We start from the raw sequence: 26,751 nt of genomic DNA, 5'->3' as shown, positions 1-26,751 counted from the left end.
ATGAGACCTGGATTTGGAGGTAGGAGTCAACAGCCATTCATGTGTAACTTGTACCTAGCAATATTCTAATGCCAATGCATGAAGTTGACATTATCAGTCATATAAAAGCACAGCTGGATTTTTTGATTTAAACATTTAGTTTGAATAGTTAATAGTCAGATAAGCAGGTTAACATCTGACTGGCTGTTAAAATTGAAAACAAATTGAGTCAATGCACCCTCACAGACTGGGGGCGATTTTACAAGAAAAATTCTAAGTGTCTAGCTATCTTGAACACGGGAGAGTTTCAGATCCGTTTTGTGGGCATGTCTTTACTTCGAATCTTATGCACTTAGACAATGAAAAAACGGGCTAGACCATTTCCAGCCACTGAGGTAGTGGGTGGGGCTTAAATAGCCAGCTGGCTTGCTCTAGCAGCAGATGGAGCTATTGCGCGTGTGCAGACTTTTGTGGCTGCACATGCATTATTGCAACAGCAGAGGCCTGACAGAGAGAGAGAGAGAGAGAGATTCTATCAGGCCTCTGCTGTTGCAGCCAGTCTCGACTCAGCCACCTGTCCCCTTCAGGCCCTCCCCGCTGTGGGCAGTGTCAAGGAGCCTGGTGGGCAGTATGAGGGTGCTAGGCTGGCACTGCCAGTCTGGCACTGCCCAAGTGGAACTCCCCCTTGCCCTCAACACCTCCTGGGGGCCACAATGGGCTCTGGTTCTACCGGCGAGGCCAAAAAAGACTGTTCTCCATTGCTGGGGACCCGGGGTTTTCCTTGCCGGAGTGAACCTCTCTTGGTGAGGCCATAAAGGCAAACAAGCCCGGACGATTGCTAATGTTAATGATGATTTAAATGAATTTAACACATTATTCAGCCACTCGCCGGAAATGGGCGGGAGGCTGAATGCGCCAGACATCCGGTGCCAGTAAGGTCATGAGAGGCGAGGAATCGGACATCGATGGGCAGGGTGAGCCAGTAAAATCGCTGCCACTATGTTTTGAAACTACCACTCAGTTGTATGAAGCCCATTGTCACTACGTCTGCTGCGACTAGCGCCACTTTCATGCCAATTTCCAAATTGGCTTTATTTTCTCTGGATTCAGGAAGTCAGAAATTACACACAATTTTAAAGAGGTCAGACCCAAATTAATTTCCACAGGTGTTTGGAGAGCAGGTACAGACACAATGGGCCGAACGGCCTCCTGCTGCGCCGAGATGCATCGTCAATATTTAATAAAGCAATGTTTCAATTTCTAGGTTGCTTCACTCAAGAACAAGAAACATGAGTTTTCTCCTTATGGGTAGCGGGATTCAGTGAGCCAGGATCTTTGAGTTCCAGTTATAATGACACACGATGGGAGTTAGCTTCACCTACTCTCTGAATTCAGCTCTCATGATAAGCATTACAGCAGGGAAGAGGTAAATTCGGAGAGATTCCCTGCTCTTGTGCATCCCTTAAAAACTGTTTTGAAATCTTAGAGATTTTTAAGTCATTAACATAAATTCTTAGTTCCAATGCTTGTAAAATCGTGCCCACAAATGGAGTTCCCCAGGCAGGTGAGGGGAAAAGTTTTGCCCTCATGCAAAGAGTTAAATACCCTGGAATTGCAGCCAGACTGGGATTTGAACATCATCCCACCCATTTCTAAGTTTCTGCGCAGTGGGTTAAAGTTGAGTGGGGAACCCCCTTCGATTTGTGAGGTAAGTTATTAAGGTAATTAAAAAGCCAATTGAGAACCGTTATAACCCTCATTTCTAATTTCCTCAGCCAGCAGGCCTGTTCGCCCTACCTGTCAGCGGTTTGCCAGGATCACCAATGAAACTGACAAGTTGGAAAGGTTTTGATCAGTAACAGTGATGAGTTCCAGTCATAGCTGTTGAGAGACAGAAACAGAAAATGCTGGAAAATCTCAGCAGGCCTGACAGCATCTGTGGAAAGAGAATAGAACCAATGTTTTGAGCCTGGATGACCCTTCGAAGGGTACATAGACTCCCCAGGGGTAGAGAGCACCATAGATTACTATATGTGCAGCCTTTGCTGTGTTCCTCATTGAATTGATTTTAAAAAACCATTCCAGGCACAGCTATGCAAACAAATTTTCCCCCTGAATGTTTAATGTTGCCCAATTCTAATAGCAGTGAATCATCGCTATCATTAAGATTACATCTCCTTGCTGCATATTCCAATTAATTATTATAGTATTGATCTAACAAATGTCTTATGAATTTAATCTCACACCGGTCAGGAAGAAAAACCCCTTCACATTGGCTTACATTTTAATAATAATCAGTTGGCTCTTCCAAAAAGAAGGATTAAAGGAAATGCAGTTTTGACCCACTGGATTAGATTCTGCAGTAATTTGTTTAACTTCCCTGAATGACAGATGGTCTTCCAGATAATTCATATTTTAAATAAAACAAGTGCATTTGTTTTAAATGAAACAACAGCTCAGAAATGTAACAATTCTAATGTTGTCCGGTACGTTGAAAGAAAACTGTAGTTAGTCTTATTTTAGTAAAAGCACAAATTCTGCCCTGAACACCATAATTTATGTGAAGGAGTCTTTAGCTCATTTTTAAACCAATGATTTTCTTCTTATTCTTATTCTTCTTATTCACACAAAATACTATTTCGACATTATTCAGTCACCATTTTAAACTCAGACTTTTTGTTATTTTCATATCATATCTTGATCTTCGATTGTTACTTGGAGTTAGATTTTTAAAAACTTGCAGCAGCTTAGGAAGCAATACAGTAGAAATAGTGAGAGAAGTAATCAAGTTTATTGGTAACGGTGCGGACTGAGGTGCTGGAACATGCAAACAAGAATATAAAAGCAGAGTAAAGGCAAAATACTGTGGATGCTGGAATCTGAAACAAAAACAGAAAATGTTGGAGAATCTCAGCATGTCTGACAGCATCTGTAGAGAGAGAATAGAGCCAACGTTTTGGTCATATCCAGGAAAATGATCTGGAGGACCCACCCCTTGGAAGCCCCCACTCACTAACTACATAGGAATTGCCTGGGAAGTTTCGACTTCCTTTGGACATGCAAGGTCATGTGTCTTATGAAGAGGGTTTTTAGCCTGAGTCAGATTGTTACTCAGAACTCATTTATTTTTGCCATGTACAATATATACAAGATGAATTACTAAGTCGGCATAATTCCCTGAGCACTGCCTGCCTGCTGTACTGAATGTCTAGCACATCACTGCTGATGTGACAGATACATCACTCACTAGCATATCTATTCTAACATATTACACTACACCACCCCCCAGTATACTATTGCTATTTTAAAAATTATAGTGTTAGTTATGTGCAAACTATTCACATCACATTTACTTTAAACTATTTACTTTACATCGACTCTGTCACCTCATCCCCCTGCCAGTTAGATGTTAAATCTTTGAAGAGCCTTCACCATCCTTCTGGGCTGGGTCATTGTAACTGTCCCACCGAGCCAGTGGTCTGGAAATGGCTCCCAGGGTGGGAAAGCAACTCGCAAGCTGCTCATTGTATCCTTAGAGTTTTCATCCCACACCATGTGGTAATCAAAGACTTGTGGTGTGGTGGGTACAACTGAAATGAGGGCTCATCTGTTGCATCAGAAAGAAGGGGCTGAAGAAGGGGCTTGGAGCTCCGAAAGCTTATGTGGCTTTTGCTACCAAATAAACATAGAACATAGAACAGTACAGCACAGAACAGGCCCTTCGGCCCACGATGTTGTGCCAAGCTTTATCTGAAACCAAGATTAAGCTATCCCACTCCCTATCATCCTGGTGTGCTCCATGTGCCTATCCAATAACCGCTTAAATGTTCCTAAAGTGTCTGACTCCACTATCACTGCAGGCAGTCCATTCCACACCCCAACCACTCTCTGCGTGAAGAACCTACCTCTGATATCCTTCCTGTATCTCCCACCACGAACCCTATAGTTATGCCCCCTTGTAATAGCTCCATCCACCCGAGGAAATAGTCTTTGAACGTTCACTCTATCTATCCCCTTCATCATTTTATAAACCTCTATTAAGTCTCCCCTCAGCCTCCTCCGCTCCAGAGAGAACAGCCCTAGCTCCCTCAACCTTTCCTCATAAGACCTACCCTCCAAACCAGGCAGCATCCTGGTAAATCTCCTCTGCACTCTTTCCAGCGCTTCCACATCCTTCTTATAGTGAGGTGACCAGAACTGCACACAATATTCCAAATGTGGTCTCACCAAGGTCCTGTACAGTTGCAGCATAACCACACGGCTCTTAAACTCCAACCCCCTGTTAATAAAAGCTGACACACTATAGGCCTTCTTCACAGCTCTATCTACTTGAGTGGCAACCTTTAGAGATCTGTGGATATAGACCCCAAGCTCTCTCTGTTCCTCCACAGTCTTCAGAACCCTACCTTTGACCCTGTAATCCACATTTAACCTGTTGGACTTCAACCTGGTGCTGTTAAACTTCTTACTGTGTTTACCCCAGTCTAACGCCGGCATCTCCGCATCAGAAAGTACCAGAAGGTGCCTGGACTGAGTAGAGCAAGGGTGTTCCATTCTGGTAAGGATGACACTTTCTGATGATCATGGATCCGAACTCTGTGGTCTAAAGTTAAGGATGGTAGGGTTTTGGCCCCATGTTTGGAATTATATCTTTGTTGGTGTTTCTTATGGAGGCTCAGTTCCTTATTTCTCATCCCCCTGTGGTTGGCCAGGGTAACATTACCTTTAGCAGTAGAGGAACAGCTGTCTTTAGACATTGGCCCTTGAGAGAATCCATTAACTCGAGGCTTGGCTCAATAGTGCAACAGGACTAAATGCCAGTCTGGATTCTTAGACATCGGGGTTGTTGGTCCTGACCATTCGTTCAGCCTCCCCACTAGCTTGTGGATGAAGAGAGGAGCTGATGATATGGGTGATCCCATTGTGAGTTTCCTGAAGTGGTCATTAGTGGTCATTAGCAAATTATGGAGCATTATCTGAGATGATTTTATCAGGAAGCCATGTGTATAGAAGATGGTCTTCAGCACCTTACCACTGACTCCTCTGTAATGGTTTGGAGCCTGACTACGTTCAGCCATCTAGTGTAATAATCTACAGCAATGAGGTATGTCTTGTCTTGATGATCAAAGAGGTTGAGCCCCAATTTCTGCCAAAATCAGTTTGAATAACTGAATGGCACCGGGGTTTCTGTGTGTGTCTGGCCGTTTATTGCGGCAGGTGTGGAAGGATAGAACAAAATCTTGAACAGCCTGTGTGATGTCTGGCTGCCACAAAGATTGCAGCATGTTTGTTCTGCATTTTGCAAGCCCTAGGTGATCTCCATGGAGACTGTAGACGACCTCTGCTCGCATGGACTTAGGAATGACCAAGTGGTAATCAAAAACTAAGAGATCATCCACTATGGATAAGTTGTCTACATTGTTCACAGTATTTATGGATAAGCCGGTTATTCGGACTCTCTATAGATTACCCTTGTATGCAGAACTCGTAGATACTTGAGAGCACATTTCAGTTCCTCTTTTTTTGTGCTTGTCTGACATCTTGGAGGTGGACAATGGGTTCATTACAGTCAAGGAGAATGCTTTCACTTCTGAGAAAATTATAACATCCAAGGCAGTAGCTTGGTCTACTGTAACTCTGGAGGGAGCATCAGCCGTGGATTGAAACTTGCCTGGAACGTAGATGGCCGTGTATTGATCAAGTGGAATGCATAGGGACATTTGAACCATCGCTGTAGAATTCAAGGGGGTAATGAGGGGTTTGTGGTTGGCCTCTACGTGGAAAGGCAAGCCCATTAAATAGTTCTGTTAATGGATAATCTGACAGCTTGACATCTTGATGATGGTGTCGTATTGTTCTGTTTCTGTTAATACTCTGGAGGCAAAGTATACTGGTTTCCTGTTGCCATCCTTCTGGAGTTGCGTCACGGCCAGAGGAGGAAGGGTCAGCAGCCATTACAATGGGTAATGTTGGATCATAAATGTACCAGCACATCGAAGAGACTACATTGAAAGGCATTATTTTGTTCAATGTCTCAGAACCATTCCTGGCCTTTCCATAGGAAAACCCATAGAGCTTTCATGATGGTGGCTAAGTTAGGGATAAACTTGTCTTTACCATCCCAAAAAACCACTGGATGCCTGTGATACAGTTCCAGCTGGGGAAAGTCTGTAATGGCCTTTCTTTTGTGAGGGTCCACCATGTCTTTGGATGATATGGTCCAGAAGTTTGATGGTCTTGGCAAATTCACATGTCACTCAACATGAGACCTGCTTCTTAGAAGGACCTTCAGAACTTCTCAGGCCCTGTTGTGATGCTCCTCTCTTGTGGAGCTCTGAATGGAGATGTCATCCATGTGGCAGATTACTCCTTTTTGATGACACTAGCTACAGATCTCCATTCTGAACAACACCCTTCCACCGCTACTCTGTCTTCTATAATCAAGCCAGTTCGGTGTCCATCTAGCCAGCCCACCCCAAATCCCATGTGATTTTAGTTTTTGTACCAGTCTGACATGTGGGACCTTTTCAAAGCCTTACTAAAGTATAAACTATATAAACCATATAAACTACATCCACAGCCCTTTCCTCATCCTCTCCATTGTAGATAATAACCTGGTGCATGATGCCCTCTGTGTTGTTGCATGTGATGTAGGTCAGGCTCCTGTGTTGTTGTGATCACCTGAACCATCTTCCAGTTTGTCTGGAGATCAAAAATGGTCTGTGTCCACAAGGACATAATGTACAAATCTCTAGAAAAAGGGGGGAAAAAAACACACACAACATTACCTCATCCTCATCACCCTTTGTGTGTGACTGCATCAAGCTGCATATAGACTCTTAGTACAAGCACCAGGTGTCACTAAGCTCTGAGGTTCTGCCTATCCCCAGTGTAAGAAGTTTAACAACACCAGGTTAAGATCCAACAGGTTTATTTGGTAGCAAAAGCCACAAGCTTTCGGAGCCTTAAGCTCCTTCTTCAGGTGAGTGGGAATTCTGTTCACAAACAGGGCATATAAAGACACAAACTCAATTTACAGAATAATGGTTGGAATGCGAATACTTACAGCTAATCAAGTCTTAAAGGTACAAACAATGTGAGTGGAGAGAGCATTAAGACAGGTTAAAGAGATATGTATTGTCTCCAGACAGGACAGCCAGTGAGATTCTGCAAGTCAGTGTCACAGAGTAGGGGTCTGGCCACACTGCCACAGAACACGCCTTTCAGTTGGACCTTGCAGTGCCACCTATCCCTTGTGAAATTTATATAGAAAAATAACTTTGAACACAAGTCCATCATGCAGTGGTGAGTATGTAATGTCCTCAAGGCCCTGTAGGAAAATAAGATACAATATGTAGGAAAATAAGATAGTGCAGAATGAGGCCATTCAACCTATTGAGTCTACACCGACCACAATCCCAACCAGGCTCTATCCCCATAACCCCATGCATTTAGTCTAGCTAGTCCCCCTGACAGTAGGGTTAATTTAGCATGGCCAATCCACGTAACCCATACATCTTGGGACTGTGGGAGGAAATCGGAGCACCCAGAGGAAACCCACGCAGACACGGGAAGAATGTACAAACTTCACACAGTGTCCCAAGCCTGGAATTGAACCCGGGTCCCTGGCGCTGTGAGGCAACATTGCTAACCACTGTGTCAACGAGCCACCCTAGGATGGGAGATCCTATCAAATGGTTCCCTGTGCAGACTGTCATTGTTATTTATTTCTCTCTCCATAGATGCTATCAGACCTGCTGAGTTTTTCCATTTTTCACTTCTGTTTTTATTTTATATCTCCAGCATCCACAGTATTTTACTCTTTTATTCTAACAAATAAATAGTATTCCCTGATATGTGCCACATTAACCTACCTTTTATCCCTCATGCAGGTCCATCAATACCTGTTGGTGTTGACGTACAGGTAGAAAGTCTGGACAGTATATCTGAAGTGGATATGGTAATTCACTAACTGTCTATACCAATATACAATATATCAGTACTCTTTGGCTATGTACTCACATGCTATGTTAAAATGATTTAATTCCAAAGTATCAGTAATCTTATAGAATTTGCTGTCTTGAGGAATAAAAAGATAACATTTGTGGTTGGTATGCATATAGATGTGAACGTACGAATTAGAAGCAGGCATAGGCCATTCAGTCCCTTGAACCTGCTCCACCATTAAATAAGATCATAGAGTCGTAGAGGTTTACAGCATGAAAACAGGCCCTTTGGCCCAACTTGTCCATGCCGCCCCTTTTTTTTAACCACTAAGCTAGTCCCAATTGCCCGCATTTGGCTCATATCCCTCTATACCCATCTTACCCTGTAACTGTCCAAACGCTTTTTAAAGGACAAAATTATACCCGCCTCTACTACTACTTCTGGCAGCTTGTTCCAGACATTCACCGCCCTCTGTATGAAAAAAATTGCCCCCTGGACTCTTTTGTATCTCTCCTCGCTCACCTTAAACCTATGCCCTTTAGTTTTAGACTCCCCTACCTTTGGGAAAACATATTGACTATCTAGCTGATCTATGCCCCTCATTATTTTATAGACCTCGATAAGATCACCCCTCAGCCTCCTACACTCCAGAGAAAAAAGTCCCAGTCTATCCAGCCTCTCCTTATAACTCAAACCATCAAGTCCCGGTAGCATCCTAGTAAATCTTTTCTGCACTCTTTCTAGTTTAATAATATCCTTCCTATAATAGGGTGACCAGAACTGTACACAGTATTCCAAGTGTGGTCTTACCAAGGTCTTGCACAACTTAAACAAGACGTCCCAACTCCTGTATTCAATGTTCTGACCAATGAAACCAAGCATGCCGAATGCCTTCCTCACCACTCTGTCCAGCTGTGACTCCACTTTTAAGGAACTATGAACATGTACCCCTAGATCTCTTTGTTCTGTAACTCTCCCCAATGCCCTACCATTAACTGAGTAAGTCCTGCCCTGGTTCGATCTACCAAAATGCATCACCTTGCATTTATCTAAATTAAACTCCATCTGCTATTCGTCAGCCCACTGGCCCAATTGATCAAGATCCCGTTGCAATCCACGATAACCTTCTTCACTGTCCACTATGCCACCAATCTTGGTGTCATCTGCAAACTTACTAACCATGCCTCCTAAATTTTCATCCAAATCATTAATATAAATGACAAATAACAGTGGACCCAGCACCGATCCTGAGGCACATTGCTGGTCACAGGCCTCCAGTTTGAAAAACAACCCTCTACAACCACCCTCTGGCTTCTGTCAAGAAGCCAATTTTGTATCCATTTGGTTACCTCAGCCTGGATCCCTGAGAATTAACCTGATGCAACAACCTACCATGCGGTACCTTGTCAAAGGCCTTGCTAAAGTCCATGTAGACAACATCAACTGCACTGCCCTCATCTACCTTCTCGGTTACCCCTTCAAAAAACTCAATCAAATTTGTGAGACATGATTTTCCACTCATAAAGCCATGCTAACTGTCCCTAATCAGTCCTTGCCTCTCTAAATGCCTGTAGATCCTGTCCCTCAGAATACCTTCTAACAACTTACCCACTAGAGATGTGAGGCTCACCGGCCTGAATCATGGCTGATTCAATTGTGGCCTCAACTCCACATTCCACCTATCTCCGGTAACCTTTGACTCCCTTGTTAATCAAGAATCTGCCTTAAAAATAAACATTCACCCGGCCTCCTCCAATCTCCCGTAAGGAGAGTTCCAAAGATTCATGACCCTCTGAGAGAAACAAATTCTTCTCATCTCCATCTTAAAAGAGAGATCCCTTATTTGTAAACTGCATCCCCTAATTTTAGTCTCTCCCACAAGAGGAAACATCCTTTCAGCATCCACTCTGTCAAGTCCCTCTCAGGATCTTGTATGTTGCAATAAGAAGAAACATGGTCTGATTTTTTTTTTGTGCGTGTTTTACCTTTTCTCACAGGACTTTACCATGACGTTGTACCTGAGGCATTACTGGAAAGATGAGCGCCTTTCATTCCCAAGCACTAACAACTTGAGTATGACCTTTGATGGGAGGCTCGTTAAAAAGATTTGGGTCCCTGATATGTTCTTTGTACATTCAAAACGGTCCTTTATACATGATACAACCACAGACAATATCATGTTGCGTGTCTATCCTGATGGAAAGGTACTGTACAGTTTGAGGTAAGCAGACAATATAGAGAAACACAGTGCATGCAGTAGGAACCTGAATGAAGGAAGAAATAGTTACTCACATTATCCATATTTATTGTCAATATCAAAGGACATTTCACTTTTTTTTACAAAAATTGGACCCTGTTCCCACTCCAATAGGATTCCAGACATTAAAATGAAATATCATTTTGTAAAGTCTTTAATAAGAAAGAGTAGGTTGATTACTAACTCATGTGTTCCCTGCACTTATTGACTCAAACCAGGCTGTGGTGCTACTCACTCATTGGGCAATTCTCTAATTCCGCATGTGTTGTACGCCCAATTGCAAAGGCCAAATTTCAGTACATGTGTCATAAACTGTACACAATTCATCGAACTTTGCATTCAATTTTGCAACAGGAGGTTATATGCTGTTTATATGCAGAAATCTAGCGAATGGGGCGGGGGCGGAATTTCACTAGCACTGCCTTTTAAAATCAGCCCAATATCCCTCACTAACTTCAAAAGTTGTTGCTTTTCACTGGGAGAAGAGGTGGAAAGTGCTGTCAATATTGAAGGATACATCAACTATATATGTGTGGACAGCGTATTGACTGATATTGGAGTTGACTCCTACTTTACCTTGGAAAAGTATGGAGGCAGAAAGATTGAGGGAAGAGATCACTTGATCACCAGGGTGAAGGCCATCTGTAAGTGTCTGTGCAGCAGATTAGACAGTTCTGCAACTGACTCCCTGCTGATCCGAGAGGTTTGATTTTGTCTTCCAGTGGGAAGTTGATGGGAATTGTTAGGGAACTTCACTAGTCATCCAGCCATCCTGTTCTTCGCTTCCCCAGGGAGACTTTTTTTCAGAGTTTAAATCGGCCCTTGTTCAACTATAACAAGGGATCCTGTTTCCACAAACATGGCATACAGACTGCTAGGACAAAGGAATACGATGGCAATTATACCTTTGGTTCAGCTACAAGTGATTTACCTATACCAATCACAACTGTACACTTATTCAAAGATAATCAATATCCAATAATTGTGATTACTTCATTTGTTTCCCATTGTAATATTTAACCAATTACAGCAACTCCATGCTTGCGTAATTATAATAGCCAATTACTAACAAGACACATCTATCCACACTATCCATTCAGCACATAAATCACTGCTTTCCAGATAACATTCAAGGACTGGCAGATTTATGGCTGTCTTGTGGTCTATCAAAGTTCCCAGACTCTCTGGGCACAATTTTACCACTTTGATACTAAGTGCTGGGCAGACTTAAAACTGGGAGTGTTTCAGATCCGGCTTTTAGACCCAGTCTGAGGCACCCCCGTACACACTCTGCCTGCAAAAATATCAGCAATTCTGTATCGCGCTGAAGAAGCTCGTGGGTGGGGTTTAACACGCCTGAAATCCTGCAGCTCCAATCGGCACCTCCAACTGCGCGTGCGCAGAAAAAAAATGATAGAATGCTGCTCCCCTGCCACATCATTCCTGGGCCGCATAATGCCTCCCCCTGTCCCCCACAGACATTGCCCCACCCCCACAACATTACTGATCCTCTTATTCCCTCACCCCCTCCACCACCCAAGCCAATCGTGGGCCCCTCCCCCCCTTTCCCCTCACTGATCTGAGGCAGTGGCAGCAGACACCCCCTTCCCCCACCTTGATCACAGGCAGAGTGGCAGCAGACCCCCTCATCCCCCTCACTGATCACAGGCAGAGTGGCTGCAGACCCCCCCTTGTCCCTCACCAATCTCAGGCAGAGTGGCAGCGGACCTTCCTTCCCCCTCATTGATCCCAGGCAGAGCGGCAGCGCACACGCCCTCCCCCTCCTCCACTGACCTCAAGCAGAGAGCCGTCGGACGCTCGGCACTTACCTCCTCACTAACTGGAGCACCCGAATCGGACTTCTGTAGAGCATGTCTGTTTCTCAGCGAATCTGGATGGGCGAACGCGGTGGTAAAGGGGGGCGTGCTGGTAAATGCACGTTACCGCTGGTAAAAGCGGTTATTGGATAGGCACATGGAGCACACCAGGATGATAGGGAGTGGGATAGCTTGATCTTGGTTTCAGATAAAGCTCGGCACAACATCGTGGGCCGAAGGGCCTGTTCTGTGCTGTACTGTTCTATGTCTATGTCTATGTCTAAAGTTGGACGTGTAGCCCATTAAGTCAATTTAAGTGCATGCAAATGCATTTAAATGGCCATCACGTACGTTTCGGGTGCGGTCCCGATCGTGACCATTTTTGGGCCTTGGTAAAGGGGGAACTGGCGCGGAGGTGGGCGCAGATTGTGTTACTTGCCTCATTGCTGACTTTACCAAATTTTCATGCCAGAAAGTGGGCGCAACTTGATGGTAAAATCGGGCCCTCTGTCCATTGTCCATCTTGTTTGTGCAGCTTTTTGCAACTGTAGCAATTTTACAGAAACTTCACAGCAATTTATTGGATCATTGGGACCCCTTCTGGGGCAGGTGAGACCTGTACAAGAGAGATGGGTTACACCTAAACTACAAGGGGACCAATATACTTGCAGGGAGGTTTGCTAGTGTTATTGGGGAGCGTTTAAACTAGATTTGCAGGGGGATGGGAACCAGAGTGCCAGAGCAGATAGTGGAGCAGGGGTAAAAAGACAGGTTAGTTCAAGCAAAATCACAAATGGAAGGGTTGAGTGTGGTGGAAATAACCTTTTGAGGTGTGTCTATTTCAATGCCAGGAGTATTGTGGGGAAGGCAGATGAGCTGAAGGCATGGATAGACACATGGAAATATGACATTATAGCCATGAGTGAAACTTGGCTACAGGAGGGGCAGGACTGGCAGCTCAATGTTCCAGGGCTCCAATGTTTCAGGCGGGATAGAGGCAGAGGGACAAAAGGGGGGGGGGGGGGGGGGGGGCATTGTTGGTCAGGGAAAATGTTGCAGTGGTACTCAGGCAGGATAGATTAGGGAGCTTGTCTACAGAGGCCCTGTGGGTGGAGCTGAGAAACAGGAAAGGTATGACCACATTAATGGGGTTGTATTATAGACCACCCAATAGTCAGCGAGAATTGGAGGAGCAAATCAGCAGGGAGATAGCTGACAACTGCAAGAAACACAAAGTTGTGATAGTAGAGGATTTTAATTTTCCGCATATAGATTGGGACTCGCATACTGTTAAAGGTTTAGACGGGGTAGAGTTTGTAAAATGTGTTCAGGAAAATTTTCTACATCAGTATATAGAGGTGCCAACTCGAGAGAATGCAATATTGGATCTCCTATTGGGAAATGAGTTAGGGCAGGTGATGGATGTGAGTGTGAGGGAACACTTTGGATCCGGTGGTCATAATGCCAATAGTTTCAACCTGATCATGGATAAGGATAGATCTGGTCCTCGGGTTGAAGTTGTGAACTGGAAAAAGGCCAAATTTGATGAAATGAGAAGGGTTCTGGGAAGTGTGGATTGGCACAGGCTGTTCTCTGGTAAGGATGTAAATGGAAAGTGGGAGGCCTTCAAAGGAGAAATTTTGAGAGTGCAGAGTTTGTATGTTCCTGTCAGGATTAAAGGCAAAGTAAATACGAATAAGGAACCTTGGTTCTCGAGGGAGATTGTAACACTGATTAAGAGGAAGAGAGAGTTGTATGAAATGTTCAGGCAGCAAGGAACAGATCAGATGCTCGAGGAGTATAAAAAGTGCAAGAAGCTACTTAAGAGGGAAATCAGGAGGGCTAAAGGAAGACATGAGGTTGCTTTGGCAGACAGAGTGAAGGAAAATCCAAAGAGCTTCTATAGGTATGTTATGAGCAAAAGGATAGTGAGGGATAAAATTGGTCCTCTTGAAGACCAGAGTGGTAGACTGTGTATGGAACCAAAAGAGATGGGGGAGATACTAAATGGTTTTTTTGCATCCGTATTTACTGAGAAACGGGCATGGAGTCTATGGAAATAGGGCAAACAGGTAGGGAGGTCATGGAACCTTTACAGATTAAAGGGGAGGAGGTGCTCACTGTCTTGAGGCAAATCAGACTGGATAAATCCCCAGGACCGGACAGGGTATTCCCACGGACCTTGAGGGAAGCTAGTGTTGAACTTGCAGGGGCCCTGGCAGACATATTTAAAATGTCAATATTCACAGGGGAGGTGCCGGATGATTGGAGGGTGGCTCATGTTGTTCCGTTGTTTAAAAAAGGTTCCAAAAGAAATCCGAGGAATTATAGGCCAGTAAGTTTGACATCGGTGGTGGGCAAGTTATTGAAGGTGTGATAAGGGATAGGATCTACAAATATTTGGATAGACAGGGGCTTATTAAGGAGAGTCAACATGGCTTTGTGCGTGGTAGGTCATGTTTGACCAATCTATTAGAATTTTTCAAGGAGGTTACCAGGGAAGTGGATGAAGGGAAGGCGGTGGATGTTGTCTACCTGGATTTCAGCAAGGCCTATGACAAGGTCCCTCATGGGAGGTTAGTTAGGAAGGTTCAGTCGCTGGGTATACATGGGGAGGTAATAAATTGGATTAGACACTGGCTCAATGGAAGAACCAGAGAGTGGTTGTGGAGGATTGCTTCTCTGAGTGGAGGCCTGTGACTAGTGGTGTGCCGCAGGGATCGGTGTTGGGTCCATTGTTGTTTGTCATCTATATCAATGATCTGGATGACAATGTGGTAAATTGGATCAGCAAATTTGCTGATGATACAAAGATTGGAGGTGTAATGGACAGTGAGGAAGGTTTTCAAAGCTTGCAGAGGGATTTGGACCAACTAGAAAAATGGGCTGAAAAATGGCAAATGGAATTTAACGCAGACAAGTGTGAGATATTGCACTTTGGAAGGACAAACCAAAGTAGAACGTACAGGGTAAATGGTAGGACTCTGAAGAGTGCAGTTGAACAGAGGGATCTGGGAATACAGGTACAGAATTCCCTAAAAGTGACGTCACAGGTGGATAGGGTCGTAAAGAGTGCCTTTGGTACATTGGCCTTTATAAATCGGAGTATCGAGTATAAAAGTTGGAGTGTTATGGTAAGGTTATATAAGGCATTGCTGAGGCTGAATTTAGAGTATTGTGAATAGTTTTGGTCACCTAGTTACAGCAAGGATGTAAATAAGGTTGAAAGAGTGCAGAAAAGGTTCACAAGGATGTTGCCGGGACTTGAGAAGCTGAGTTACAGAGAGAGATTGAATAAGTTGGGACTTTATTCCCTGGAGCGTAGAAGAATGAGGGGAGATTTGATAGAGGTGTACAAGATTTTGATGGGTATAGATAGAGTGAATGCAAGCAGGATTTTTCCGCTGAGGCTAGGGGAGAAAAAAACCAGAGGGCATGGGTTAAGGGTGAAAGGAGAAAAGTTTAAAGGGAATATTAGCGGGGGCTTCTTCACGCAGAGGGTGGTGGGAGTGTGGAATGAGCTGCCGGATAAAGTGGTAAATGCAGGGTCACTTTTAACATTTAAGAAAAACTTGGACGGGTTCATGGATGAGAGGGGTGTGGAGGGATATGGTCCAAGTGCAGGTCAGTGGGACTAGGCAAAGAATGGTTCGGCACAGACAAGAAGGGCCAAAAGGCCTGTTTCTGAGCTGTAATTTTCTATGGTTCTATGGTTCTATTTCACAAAGGAAATCAGCTGCATTCAATGACTTAAAACGCTTTCAGGAATGGATGGTAATCCCTCATGGAAATCTGAGTCAGGGTTCTGGCAATTCATATCTGTCAGATCTTATTTAAATCTTGCTATCCAGCTGCTTGGTTGTTTCTGGCTGTAAGTGCTAGTTGGTTGACAGAAATGAACTAAAGTCAGGCTGCTAGAGAGTTCCCAAGAGAAGAAAAGCCCCGTCAGGAAGGTCATGGGGGTGGAGGGAGGGTTTATTTACAGAACCTCACCCTTGAGGAGCCTTATCCACCATCAAAACCCAATGGTGTTAAAATTGTAGATTGGTGATAACAGAGTGTGAAATCGAGCTGTTCTTGCCAACTGCTCCCCTGCTGAGTTGGGCTAGCAACTGTGATCAGATGTATTCCCAGAGGTTTGTGTGCCCACATTTATTTTTATTCATGTGATGTGGGCATCGCTGACTGGGCCAGCATTTATTGCCCATCCCTAAGGGTCCTTGAACTGAGGTCATTTCAGAGGACATTTAAGAGTCGACCACATTGCTGGGCCCGGAGTTAAACGTAGGCAAAACCAGTAAGGATGGCAGATTTCCTTCCCTAAATGACATTAGTGAACCACTTGGGTTTTTACGACAATCGACAATGGTTTCATTGTCATCATTAGACATGTAATTCCAAATTTTTACTGAATTCAAATTTCACCAAATGCCCAGAATGTTATCCTGGGTCTCTGGATCACTCGTCCAGTGACAATGTCACTATGCCAAAACCTCCCCGTACTCCAGCCATTAGTCAACCAACACATCCTTCCTTGTGATGCACTGCTTTCCAATGCCAATTGGAAAGCAAAAGGACTCATTATCCAATTGGATGATGCTTGACTGAGTCAATTCAACATCTCCCCCACCCCTCATTTTTAAAATATTTTTATAACTGGTAAAGAGAAATGTTCAAAGAATATGTAAAAAAAATATTTTTTAATGTCCCGATGGTTTTTCTCCAGAGTTGCACGTGACAGTGTCTTGGAGATTGACTTTTAATTCCTGGAGGGTGGGCAACCCTACTGCTGAGCATTAGTGCATTTGTGTTTTAGCTCACACCAATAGTCACAGTAATTGATATGTTGCTTACAGGGTTACAGTAACGTCAATGTGTTATATGGACTTCAGTCGCTTTCCACTCGATACCCAGAGCTGCTCACTGGAAATTGAAAGCTGTAAGTCAGGCGTTGTGTCACGTCAAAACTTAATCATTTCGTTAAACTCGCTTGTGGCAAAAATCGAATCACCTCAGCAGGAAATTCATAATGTAACTTAATGTTCTCTTCGAAGTATGAAATAGTTCCAAATGTTTTGAACACTGTTGTGGTAGTGAATTAATTAGAGGATTAGAATGAGGTGGCTGCAAGAGCACAGAGGGATGAGTGTCCAGGTCTGTGCCAAGAGTCTGTGGTAACTTTGTCGGAAGATCCCCGAAAACCACAGGGACAATTAGAGATGGCCAATAAATGCTAGCGTTACCAATGGCGTTCAGTCCCATGACACATTTTTAAAATAGGGATAGTTGGGGCTCCACCCTACTACATGTAATTCAGATTTCATGGCGTCCTAATGACCTTTGGACCGAGTCCTGAGTAGGGCGCCCACAGTGACCACTCCTATAGTTATTATGAAGCCAGCAATGCCACTGAAAGTAAGTGAAGCAACTTTCTGTGGAGTGAGGAGGAGCAGGAAAGCTCATCGTGGCCACAGAAAGTACGGCTTCCACTGCCCCAGGCTACCTTCTCTCAGCCAAGGAGACCCTGAGAACATCCTGTCCCAGATTTACCTCAGCACCAGCAGCTTTCCTTTGGTGCCAGCAGATGGGTTCTGTGCTGCCCAATCTTCACAGAATTACTGAATTGTTCCAGGGCAGAAGGAAGCCATTGTCTCTGCACCAGCTCTCTGAATGAGCAGTTCACTTATTGCCAGCTCCCACCCCTCCACCCCACCCCTCCCCCCAACCCTGCATATTCTTCTTTTTCGGATAACTATCTAATTCCCTTTTGAATGCTTCAGTTGAATCTGCCTCCGCCACACTCTCACTCAGGCAGCACATTGCGCAACCTAATCACTCACCGCATAAAAATGTTTTTACTCAGGTCGCTTTTGCTTCTTTAACCAACTGCTTTCAATCTGTGCCCTCTCGTTCTCCAGTTTCATGAGTGGGCACGGTTTCTCCCTGTCTCTGTCCAGACCCCTCATGATTTTGAATGTCTCTGTTAAATCTCCTCTCAGTCTTCTCGTCTCCAAGGAAAACAGTGCTAACTTCTCATCTTCATAACTGAAGTTCCTCATCCCTGGAACCATTCTTGTGAATCTTTCCTGAACTCTCTCTCATGCCTTCACGCAGCACCTAACTGAGGTATGGCAGTTAAAGTTCAATTTCCCATAGACTCAGACTCCCAGGCAGAAATGCTATCCACTCCCAACACACTTGGAGTCACAACTGGGCTTCCCAGAACCAGTCCCCTCCATGCTGGTTAGAATAGAATCGCAGAATACCTCGTAAATTCTAGTAAACTACCTTTGCACTCTCTCAAGAGCTCACATCCTTACTAAAGTCTGGTGACCAGAGCTGGCTACAAAGTTGTGGCCTAACCAGAGTTTTATACATGTTTAGCCCAACATCCTTGCCTTTCTCATTCAATACCTCTACTTATGAAACCCAAGATCCCATATCCCATGCTAACGACTCACATTTCATTTAAAATATATCTGTTATAAAGATTATCTTTGTGCTGCACCTAATATCTGCCATTCTATCAACTATAATGTGAAATGCTACACTATATTGCAAGGCCAGATTCTTAGCTGGTTATTTTAATAATTTATTCATGGGATATGACAGTCATTGGCAAGGCCAGCATTTATTGCCCGTCCTAAATCTTGAAAAGTGAGCCGGAATTATCCAGCCTCGCCCATGACTGGTATTATCCGGTCCCGCTGCTGTGAGTGAAGATTTGGCTGAGCGCCAAATTCTCCATTCTCACTGGCAGCGAAAGCAGGGCGTGTGAGACCAGAGAATTCCAGGCATGGTTCTTCAACCACTGCCATCCACCGAGTGTAGGTAGATCCACCATGCTGTTAGGGAGGGAGTCCTAGGATTTTGACCCAGCAACAGTGAAGGAACAGCGATACAGTACCAATTCAGGATGGTGTGTGGCTTGGAGGAGAACCTGCAGGTGGTGGTGTACCCAGGCGTCAGCTGCCCTTATTCTAGATGGTAGAATGCTGTTGAAGGAGCTTTTGCGATTGGCTGCAGATGATGCACACTTCTGTCACTCTGCATTGACAGTGGAGGGAGGGAATATTTAAGGAGCTGTACAAGCTGCCAGTCAAGCGGGCTGCTTTGCCCTGAGTGGTATTGAGTTTTTCGAGTGTTGTTCGAGCTGCACTCATGCAGGCAAGTGGAGAGTATTCCATCACTGGTGCCTTGTAGACTGGGGACAGGCTTTGGGGAGTCAGGAAGTGAGTTACTCACCACAGAATTCCCAGCTACTCTCCTGCTCTTGTAGCTACAGTATTTATGTGGCTAATCCAGTTCAGTTTCTGGTCAATGGTTTGTTTTAGTCTCTGCAGAGATTTTACAACATGTATACATTTCATCATATTATATCAGCACTGCAAGGATTATTTAATTGAGCCCTATCCTATTTATCCAAACTACTAAAACCATATTGCCTTTGATCCATGTTCTCTCCAGATGCATACACTGATGATGACCTCATGCTGTACTGGAAGAGCGGCAATAATTCATTGACGACAGACGAAAAGATTTCTCTATCTCAGTTCATGATACAAGAATTCCGCACAACCACCAAGCTGGCCTTTTACAGTAGTACAGGTCGTATATTTATTTTAAATTCTTTTTAGGGAGATATTTTTCTTTTCAAGTTCATGTTTTAATTTGTATATTTTTTAACTTAAATCAAAGTAATTAGTGTCTTGGATCCAATCTGAATATGTAGTTTTGTTGCTTTCATGTCCGGGGGGGTAGGAGGGATGGTGCAGGGGAGATGGATAGCATGGAACAGGTGTGGCAAATAGATGGGGCGAGTGATGAGGGGGAATGTTGAAGTCAAATCTCACTGCATTAATAAGGCAAAAGACTATGCTGGACAAAGAAATTAAACTAACAAAATAAGCAATTTTCAAAACTTCACAGTTTTCATTTGGAGTTCAGTCATGTGTTTGGACAATTCGCCTCGTCCAAATGGCTTGCACCCAAGGTTGCTCAAGGGAGTGGGGGTGGAGTGGAGGTGAGGGGAGTGGAATGCAGTGGAGGTGGGTGGAGTGGAGGTGAGGTGAGGTGAGGTGAATGGAGTGGAAGGCTTGCCATAATCTTCCGATCTTTCCTAGATACAAATGAAGTGCCAGAGGATTGGAAAGTAGCAAATGTGACACCTTAATTCACACAAGTGCATAAGGACATTCCTAGTAATGGCAGGCTGGTCAGTTTCAAATCAGTGGTGGGTGAGATTGTATAAATGGGTGGCACAGTGGCACAGTGGTTAGCACTGCTGACTCACACAGCCAGAGACCTGGGTTCGATTCCTGGCTTGGGTCACTGTCTGTGTGGAGTCTGCATATTCTCCCTGTGTCTGCGTAGATTTCCTTCGGGAGCTCTGGTTTCCTCCCACAGTCTGAAAGACATGCTGGTTAGGCACATTGGCCATGCTAAATTCTCCCTCAGTGTACCCGAACAGGTGCCGACGACCAAGGGATTTTCACAGTAACTTCATTGCAGCGTTAATGTAAGCCTACTTGTGACACTAATAAGTAAACTTAAAACTTAAATTATAATCAAGGCAAAAAAATCAGTAGGTACTTGGAGAGGTTGAGTTAATAGGACAACCAGCATGGATTTGTGAAAGGCAGATCACATTGGAATAATCTACTTGAATTTGTTGATGAAGGAAATACAATGGACATTGCCTTTATGGATTTTAAGTAAGCGTTTGACAAAGTATCACATAAAATTGAAGATCATGGAGTAGCAGCGTTAGTGTCGGCTTGGATTTAATGAAAAATGGCTTAAGGGCAGAAAACAATGAGTTGTCATAAAAGGTTATTTCTCAGACTGGAAGATTGCAGACAGTGGTGCTCCCCGACGCTCAGTGCTAGGATCACTGCTTTTTTGACATACATAAATGAATTGGGATATTGGAGTACATTGCAAAATTTGAAAATTTGTTGATATTTCTAAACTGGGAGGTGCAGCTAACTCTGAAGATGACACCAAGTGACTGCAACAGAAGATGGTTGGCTTGCAGTGTGGGCAGACAAATCACAGATGGAATTTAACACAGCAAAATGTAACATGATGCACTTTGGTGGAAGAAATGAGGAGAGGCAATATCTACTTAATGGCAGAGTTCTAATTTTGTTTTGTTAGTTTTTTTTGTTAGTTCTAAAGAATGTTCTGGAACCTGGGGGTTCCTGTGCACAGATCTCTCAAGGCTGATTTTGGGTACAATTATGGAGAAGAATCAAGCCCCAAGTCTTTTATCAAACACCTTATGACAATCCATGTTTTGATTTGTTTTGATTTGATTTATTATTGTCACATGTATTAGTATACAGTGAAAAGTATTGTTTCTTGCTATACAGACAAAGCATACCATTCATAGAGAAGGAAAGGAGAGAGTGCAGAATGTAATGTTACAGTCATAGCTAGGGTGCAGTGAAAGATCAACTTCGTGTGAGGTATGTCCATTCAAAAGTCTGACAGCAGCAGGGAAGAAGCTGTTCTTGAGTTGGTTGGTACGTGACCTCACATTTTTGTATCTTTTTCCTGATGGAAGAAGGTGGAAGAAAGTATGTCCAGGGTGCATGGGGGGGGGGGAGGGTCCTTAATTATGTATAAACATCTATCACATTACATTTACCTAGAAACATGTTAATCGAGCGCAACTGGATGTTGACAGCTCCCTGTCTGAGCCATCACTTTTCAAGGTGTTTTATGCCATATTATGAATGCAAGAGATTTACTGACAGCAAAGGTTAAAATAAACTGCCTGATAATTATCTTGGTTCATTTCCTACCTTTGTTGGACAGTGATGCAGCAATTTTGCTATCTTTTGCTACCTTTGTCACTTTCAAAGCTGTGTGGAAAATTCTAGTTCGTGTCTCTGCAATTCCTCCCCATAGTTTGGAGGGTATTAGCTGTGAGGAGTGATTGGACAAACTTGGTTTGTTTTCAGTTGAGCGATGGAGGCTGAGGGGCGACCTGATGGAAGTTTACAAAATTATGAGAAGCATGGATAGAATTAATGGTTGGAGTCATTTTCCCAGGGTAGAAATACCAATTACTAGGGGACACAGGTTTAAGGTAAAAGGGGGAAAATTTAAAGGAGATATAAGAGGCACGTTTTTACACAGAGGGTGGTAAGTGCTTGGAATGTGGTGCCAGAGGATGTGGTAGAAACAGATATAATAGCAATATTTACGAGGAGTCTTGACAGATACTTGCTTAGGCAGGGAATAGAAGAATATGGATAAAAGGTCTTTAGTTTAGAAAGGTGTCATGTGATGGCGGAGGCTTGGTGGGCCAAAGGGCCTCCTTCCTGTGCTGTACTGTTCTTTGTTCTTTGTTCCAGTCCCACGATATTTCTGAATGCACACACTCTCCAGTGAATCTAAATCCAAGGCATGACATCTATATTTGTGGCTCGGTACACTTGATCTAGTGATCACCCACATTCCCCTACCCTACCTACAGCCATGCTGTCCATCTTGTTCTTGAGGACATCAAAGTTGTAATTTTAAACAAACTAAAATTACATTGTAAGAAGTCTCACAACACCAGGTTAAAGTCCAACAGGTTTATTTGGTATCACGAGATTTCAGACTGCTGCTCCTATAACAACAGATGAAAGGACACCACTCGACAATCACCAGACAGGAGTGTTCCCTTCCTGTCGGGGAACACTCCAGCAGTCAAGGGCATTCAGCCTCCAATCTTCGGGTAAGCATTCTCCAAGGTGGCTTTCAAGAAACACCACAAGCGCCGAGCAGAAACTGATAGCCAAGTTCCGCACACATGAGTACGGCTTCAACCAGGATCTTAGGTTCAGGTCACACTACGTGTAACCCCCCACCATTTGGCCTGGGCTTGCAAAATCCTATTAACTGTCCTGGCTTGAGACAATTCATACCTCTTTAACCTGTGATTAACCCACTCTCCAGTCACTTTGTGTGTATCTGTAAAGATTCGATTACCTATAAAGACTCGCGTTCCAACCATTATCTTGCAATTGAGTCTTTGTCTATATATGCCCTATTTGTAAACCCAACTCTCCATTCACCTGATGAAGGAGCAGCACTCCGAGAGCTCGTGATACCAAATAAACCTGTTGGACTTGAACCTGGTGTTGTGAGACTTCTTACTGTGCCCACCCCAGTCCAACGCCGGCATCTCCACATCATTAAAATTACATTGCATTTTCATTTTCAAATGTCATCTAAACAGGCTATTTTGTTCAGTTTAAACTGAAAATGATCTGTATGTTAAACCTTCTCTTCACAACATTGCTGAGTTAATGGGACATAATGATGACCATTCATCTCCTTTGTCAACCCACAGGTTGGTACAATCGCCTGTACATCAATTTTACACTGCATCGCCACATTTTCTTCTTCTTGCTACAGACCTACTTCCCAGCGACCCTGATGGTCATGCTGTCCTGGGTTTCATTCTGGATTGATCGTCGAGCTGTACCCGCCAGAGTTCCATTAGGTAAGAAAATCAGAACCAAAGCAGCAACACCAATAAGATGCAGTAAATGTTTGTGTCCTGGTGGAATTCAGCTCAGAGTGGCTAAGACCTTGTGGAAGTGTCAACAGGAGTGTAGAGAGGAATGTGGGTCCATCTGCTACCATTCTACAGGTAGTTTTGGACTTTTAGACGTTTCTAAGTGTTCCAAAAAGGAGAAGACTTAATTTAAAACAGTCCTAATTCCTCCTCTCCAGAAAGGTGGTTTTTTTTTACTTCCCCCTTTTTAAGTGGTGGCCTAATTTCCCCCACACTTTGTGGTGATCAAATCCTCTGTTAATAACCCCATCACAAACTTGAGATAGGGTAAAGTCATAAGATTTGTTTATTTTATAAATACTCAAACACAGGAAGAGGGTTTGCAAAGTAACCCCGGTATATTCACACAATCAAAGAGGGATAAAGGAAAGAAAGAGGTAGAGGGTGAGGACCACAGAAAAAATAATTATTATTGTTTCACACGAGTCCAAAGTACAGAATCAAAAGTCTAATGGTGTATTCCTTCAGAGAGCTTAGCCGGCTGAAGTTGATGTGGGGATCGCATTCTCATTCTAATGCCTCAGTTGAAAGACATCATTTCTGACAGTGCAGCAGACTCCCCACAGTGCACTGCAGTGTCAGCCTCGATTTTGTGCTCAAGTTTCCAGAGTAAAACTTAAACGTGCAACCTTCTGACTCAGACGTGAGAGTGCTACTTACACAGCTGAGAATCAATTGAAATTAGAGGCAAAGCATATCTAAGACTTCCTTCCTGAATCTTTTCTCTTATTAGGGAGCTATCAGTGGATTGACTAAGCACAGTAGATATTGAAAAATTGAGCTGATGAGAGCGCATGTCCCATTTGCTATTATTTGCCGAGCCCAGATTGAGGAAGGTGTCCTCTATCATTGTAGATTGTACAATTGTTCACCCTGTTGAATATATAGTGATATACTTGTGGGACAATGTAAAGATACTTGTTGAGGTGCAATTTTTCAGAGATAATCGCTATAACAATGCTGCAGTGATTAATCCCTTAATTACTAACCTCCCCCTATCCCCCAACTCCCTCTCACAGTCATTACCTTGTGCTTCTTTCTGAATAGATTATGGCTTATTGTTATTGCTCCTCTTACCTTTCCTTCTTTGTTCCTTTTAAGATCTTCTTTATCACTCAAAATTTAGATGCATCTTCTCCTAATTTAACTTATTCTTTCCCAAAACTTGAGAACTGCGCACCTCGCTCAGTTTTCCATTCCTTCTGTTACCTATACGTTTTAAAGCCCAGGTTTTCTATTACTACTTCTTATGTTACTTTTTATCTAAACTTTTTTGTCTTGATAATGTCATTATAGTGGATCTTGGTCCTCCTTTACGGTTTCTCAGTTTGAAACAAAGCTAACGGATAACTGGATACGTTTGCATCAGTACAATTAGCGATCATACCTTTTGTCAGAATTGTCTAAATTCTTGATTATGAATTTGTAAAGCATGTCCTCTCCCTATAATTCCAGGTATAACGACAGTTTTAACTATGTCCACCATCATCACGGGTGTGAATGCTTCCATGCCAAGGGTGTCCTATATTAAAGCTGTGGACATTTACCTGTGGGTTAGTTTTGTGTTTGTTTTTCTCTCGGTGTTGGAGTACGCAGCTGTGAATTACCTAACTACAGTACAAGAGAGAAAGGAAAGAAAGCTACGGGAAAAGGTGAGAAAATGAGTATCATGTTGTCCTTTGACTACTTATTTTTGTTTCATCCTGTGGGGTCAACATATTAATCATCTGAAGTCGATCCTTAGTGTCTAATCGTTTACACTAACATTTCTTTAAGGTTTAAAGCTTACTTATTAGTGTCACAAGTAAGCTTACATTAACACAACAATGAAGTTACTGTGAAAATCTCCTAGTCGCTACACTCCGGCGCCTGTTCGGGTACACGAAGGGAGAATTTAGCATGGCCAATGCACATAAGCAGCATGTCTTTCGTACTGTGGAAGGAAACTAGAGCACCCAGAGAAAACCCACGCAGACACGGGGAGAATGTGCAGACTCCGCACAGACAATGACCCAAGCTGGGAATCGAACCCGTGTCCCTAGAACTGTGAGGCAGCAGTGCCACCATGCCGCCCCAGGGCATCCCTTAAAGCAGGGCAAAATAATAAAGAATTGTATTTTTACCCTGGGGCTGATGGAAGGTCATCAACCTAAAACTCTGTTCATCTCCACCGATGCTGCCTGATCTGCTGAATACTTCCAGCATTTTTGTTCTTATTTCAGATTTCCAGCATCCTCAGTATTCGTACAAACATGAAAACTTAAAATTTTAACAGAATTAGGCAGGGTAGATTCAGAAAGAATGTTCCCGATGGTGGGGGAGTCCTGAACTAAGGGTCATAGTTTGAGGATAAGGGATAAACCTTTTAGGATAGGGAATCATAGAACTGCTACAGTGCCAAAGCAGCCATTCAACCCATCGAGCCTGCACCGACTCTCTGACAGAGCACCTTACCCAGGCCTGTTCGCCCGCCCTATCCCATACATTTCCTGTGGCTAATCCCCCTAACCTACACATCTTGGGACGCTAAGAGGCAATTTAGCATGGCCAATCCATCTAACCCACACCTCTTTGGAGGTGAGAAGAAATTTCTTCACCCAGAGGGTGGTGAATGTGTGGAATTCACTACCACAGAAAGTAGTTGAAGCCAAAACATTGTGTGATTTCAAGAAGAAATTAGATATAGCTCTTGGGGCTAAAGGGATCAAGTGATATGGGGGGAAAACGGGATCAGGGTATTGAATTTGATGATTAGCCATGATCAAAATGAATGGTGGAGCTGGCTGGAAGGGCCGAGCAGTCTACTCCTGCTTCTATTTTCTATGTATGTTTCTATGTATTTTGATCATTAATATTAGTGTCTCCTGTTACAGCTACCTTGCACGTGTACAATACCTCAGCCAAAACCATTAATGGTAGAACGTACTTACAGTGACGGGGAGGTCAGCAATCTGGCTGAATATGCCGGACCTGATTATATACCACAAAACGGAGAGAAGCAGGACAGAACACTGGTGAATCCACCAATTGCTGATGAGCCAACTGAAAACAAGGAAAAAATCTTAAGAGGATACATTTGGATTGACACCCACATCATCGATAAATACTCCAGACTGATATTTCCAGTTGCTTATGCACTTTTTAACGTGATATATTGGTCGATTTACTCATAG

General features: G+C 43.5%; 1 protein-coding gene across 1 annotated transcript; it reads left to right on the top strand.

The window, feature by feature from the left end:
- Positions 1-26,751, top strand: LOC144494082 (gamma-aminobutyric acid receptor subunit rho-1-like). The gene is made up of 8 exons (XM_078213659.1): positions 1-19; positions 7,872-7,939; positions 9,924-10,147; positions 16,857-16,939; positions 19,468-19,608; positions 23,351-23,503; positions 25,034-25,230; positions 26,452-26,751. The coding sequence occupies exons 1-8, from the start codon at positions 1-3 to the stop codon at positions 26,749-26,751; spliced, it is 1,185 nt and encodes a 394-aa protein (XP_078069785.1).

This window comes from Mustelus asterias, chromosome 5, assembly GCF_964213995.1.
Source record: "Mustelus asterias chromosome 5, sMusAst1.hap1.1, whole genome shotgun sequence".
NCBI lineage: Eukaryota > Metazoa > Chordata > Chondrichthyes > Carcharhiniformes > Triakidae > Mustelus > Mustelus asterias.
This window is presented reverse-complemented; position numbering and strand designations above follow the sequence as displayed.

Excerpts from the sequence above, each read along its gene's own strand:
- LOC144494082 (XM_078213659.1), top strand. Across the intron at positions 7,940-9,923 it reads GTATATCTGAAGTGGATATG|GACTTTACCATGACGTTGTA; the intron begins GTAATTCACTAA and ends CTTTTCTCACAG. Across the intron at positions 10,148-16,856 it reads AAGGTACTGTACAGTTTGAG|GGTTACAGTAACGTCAATGT; the intron begins GTAAGCAGACAA and ends TGTTGCTTACAG.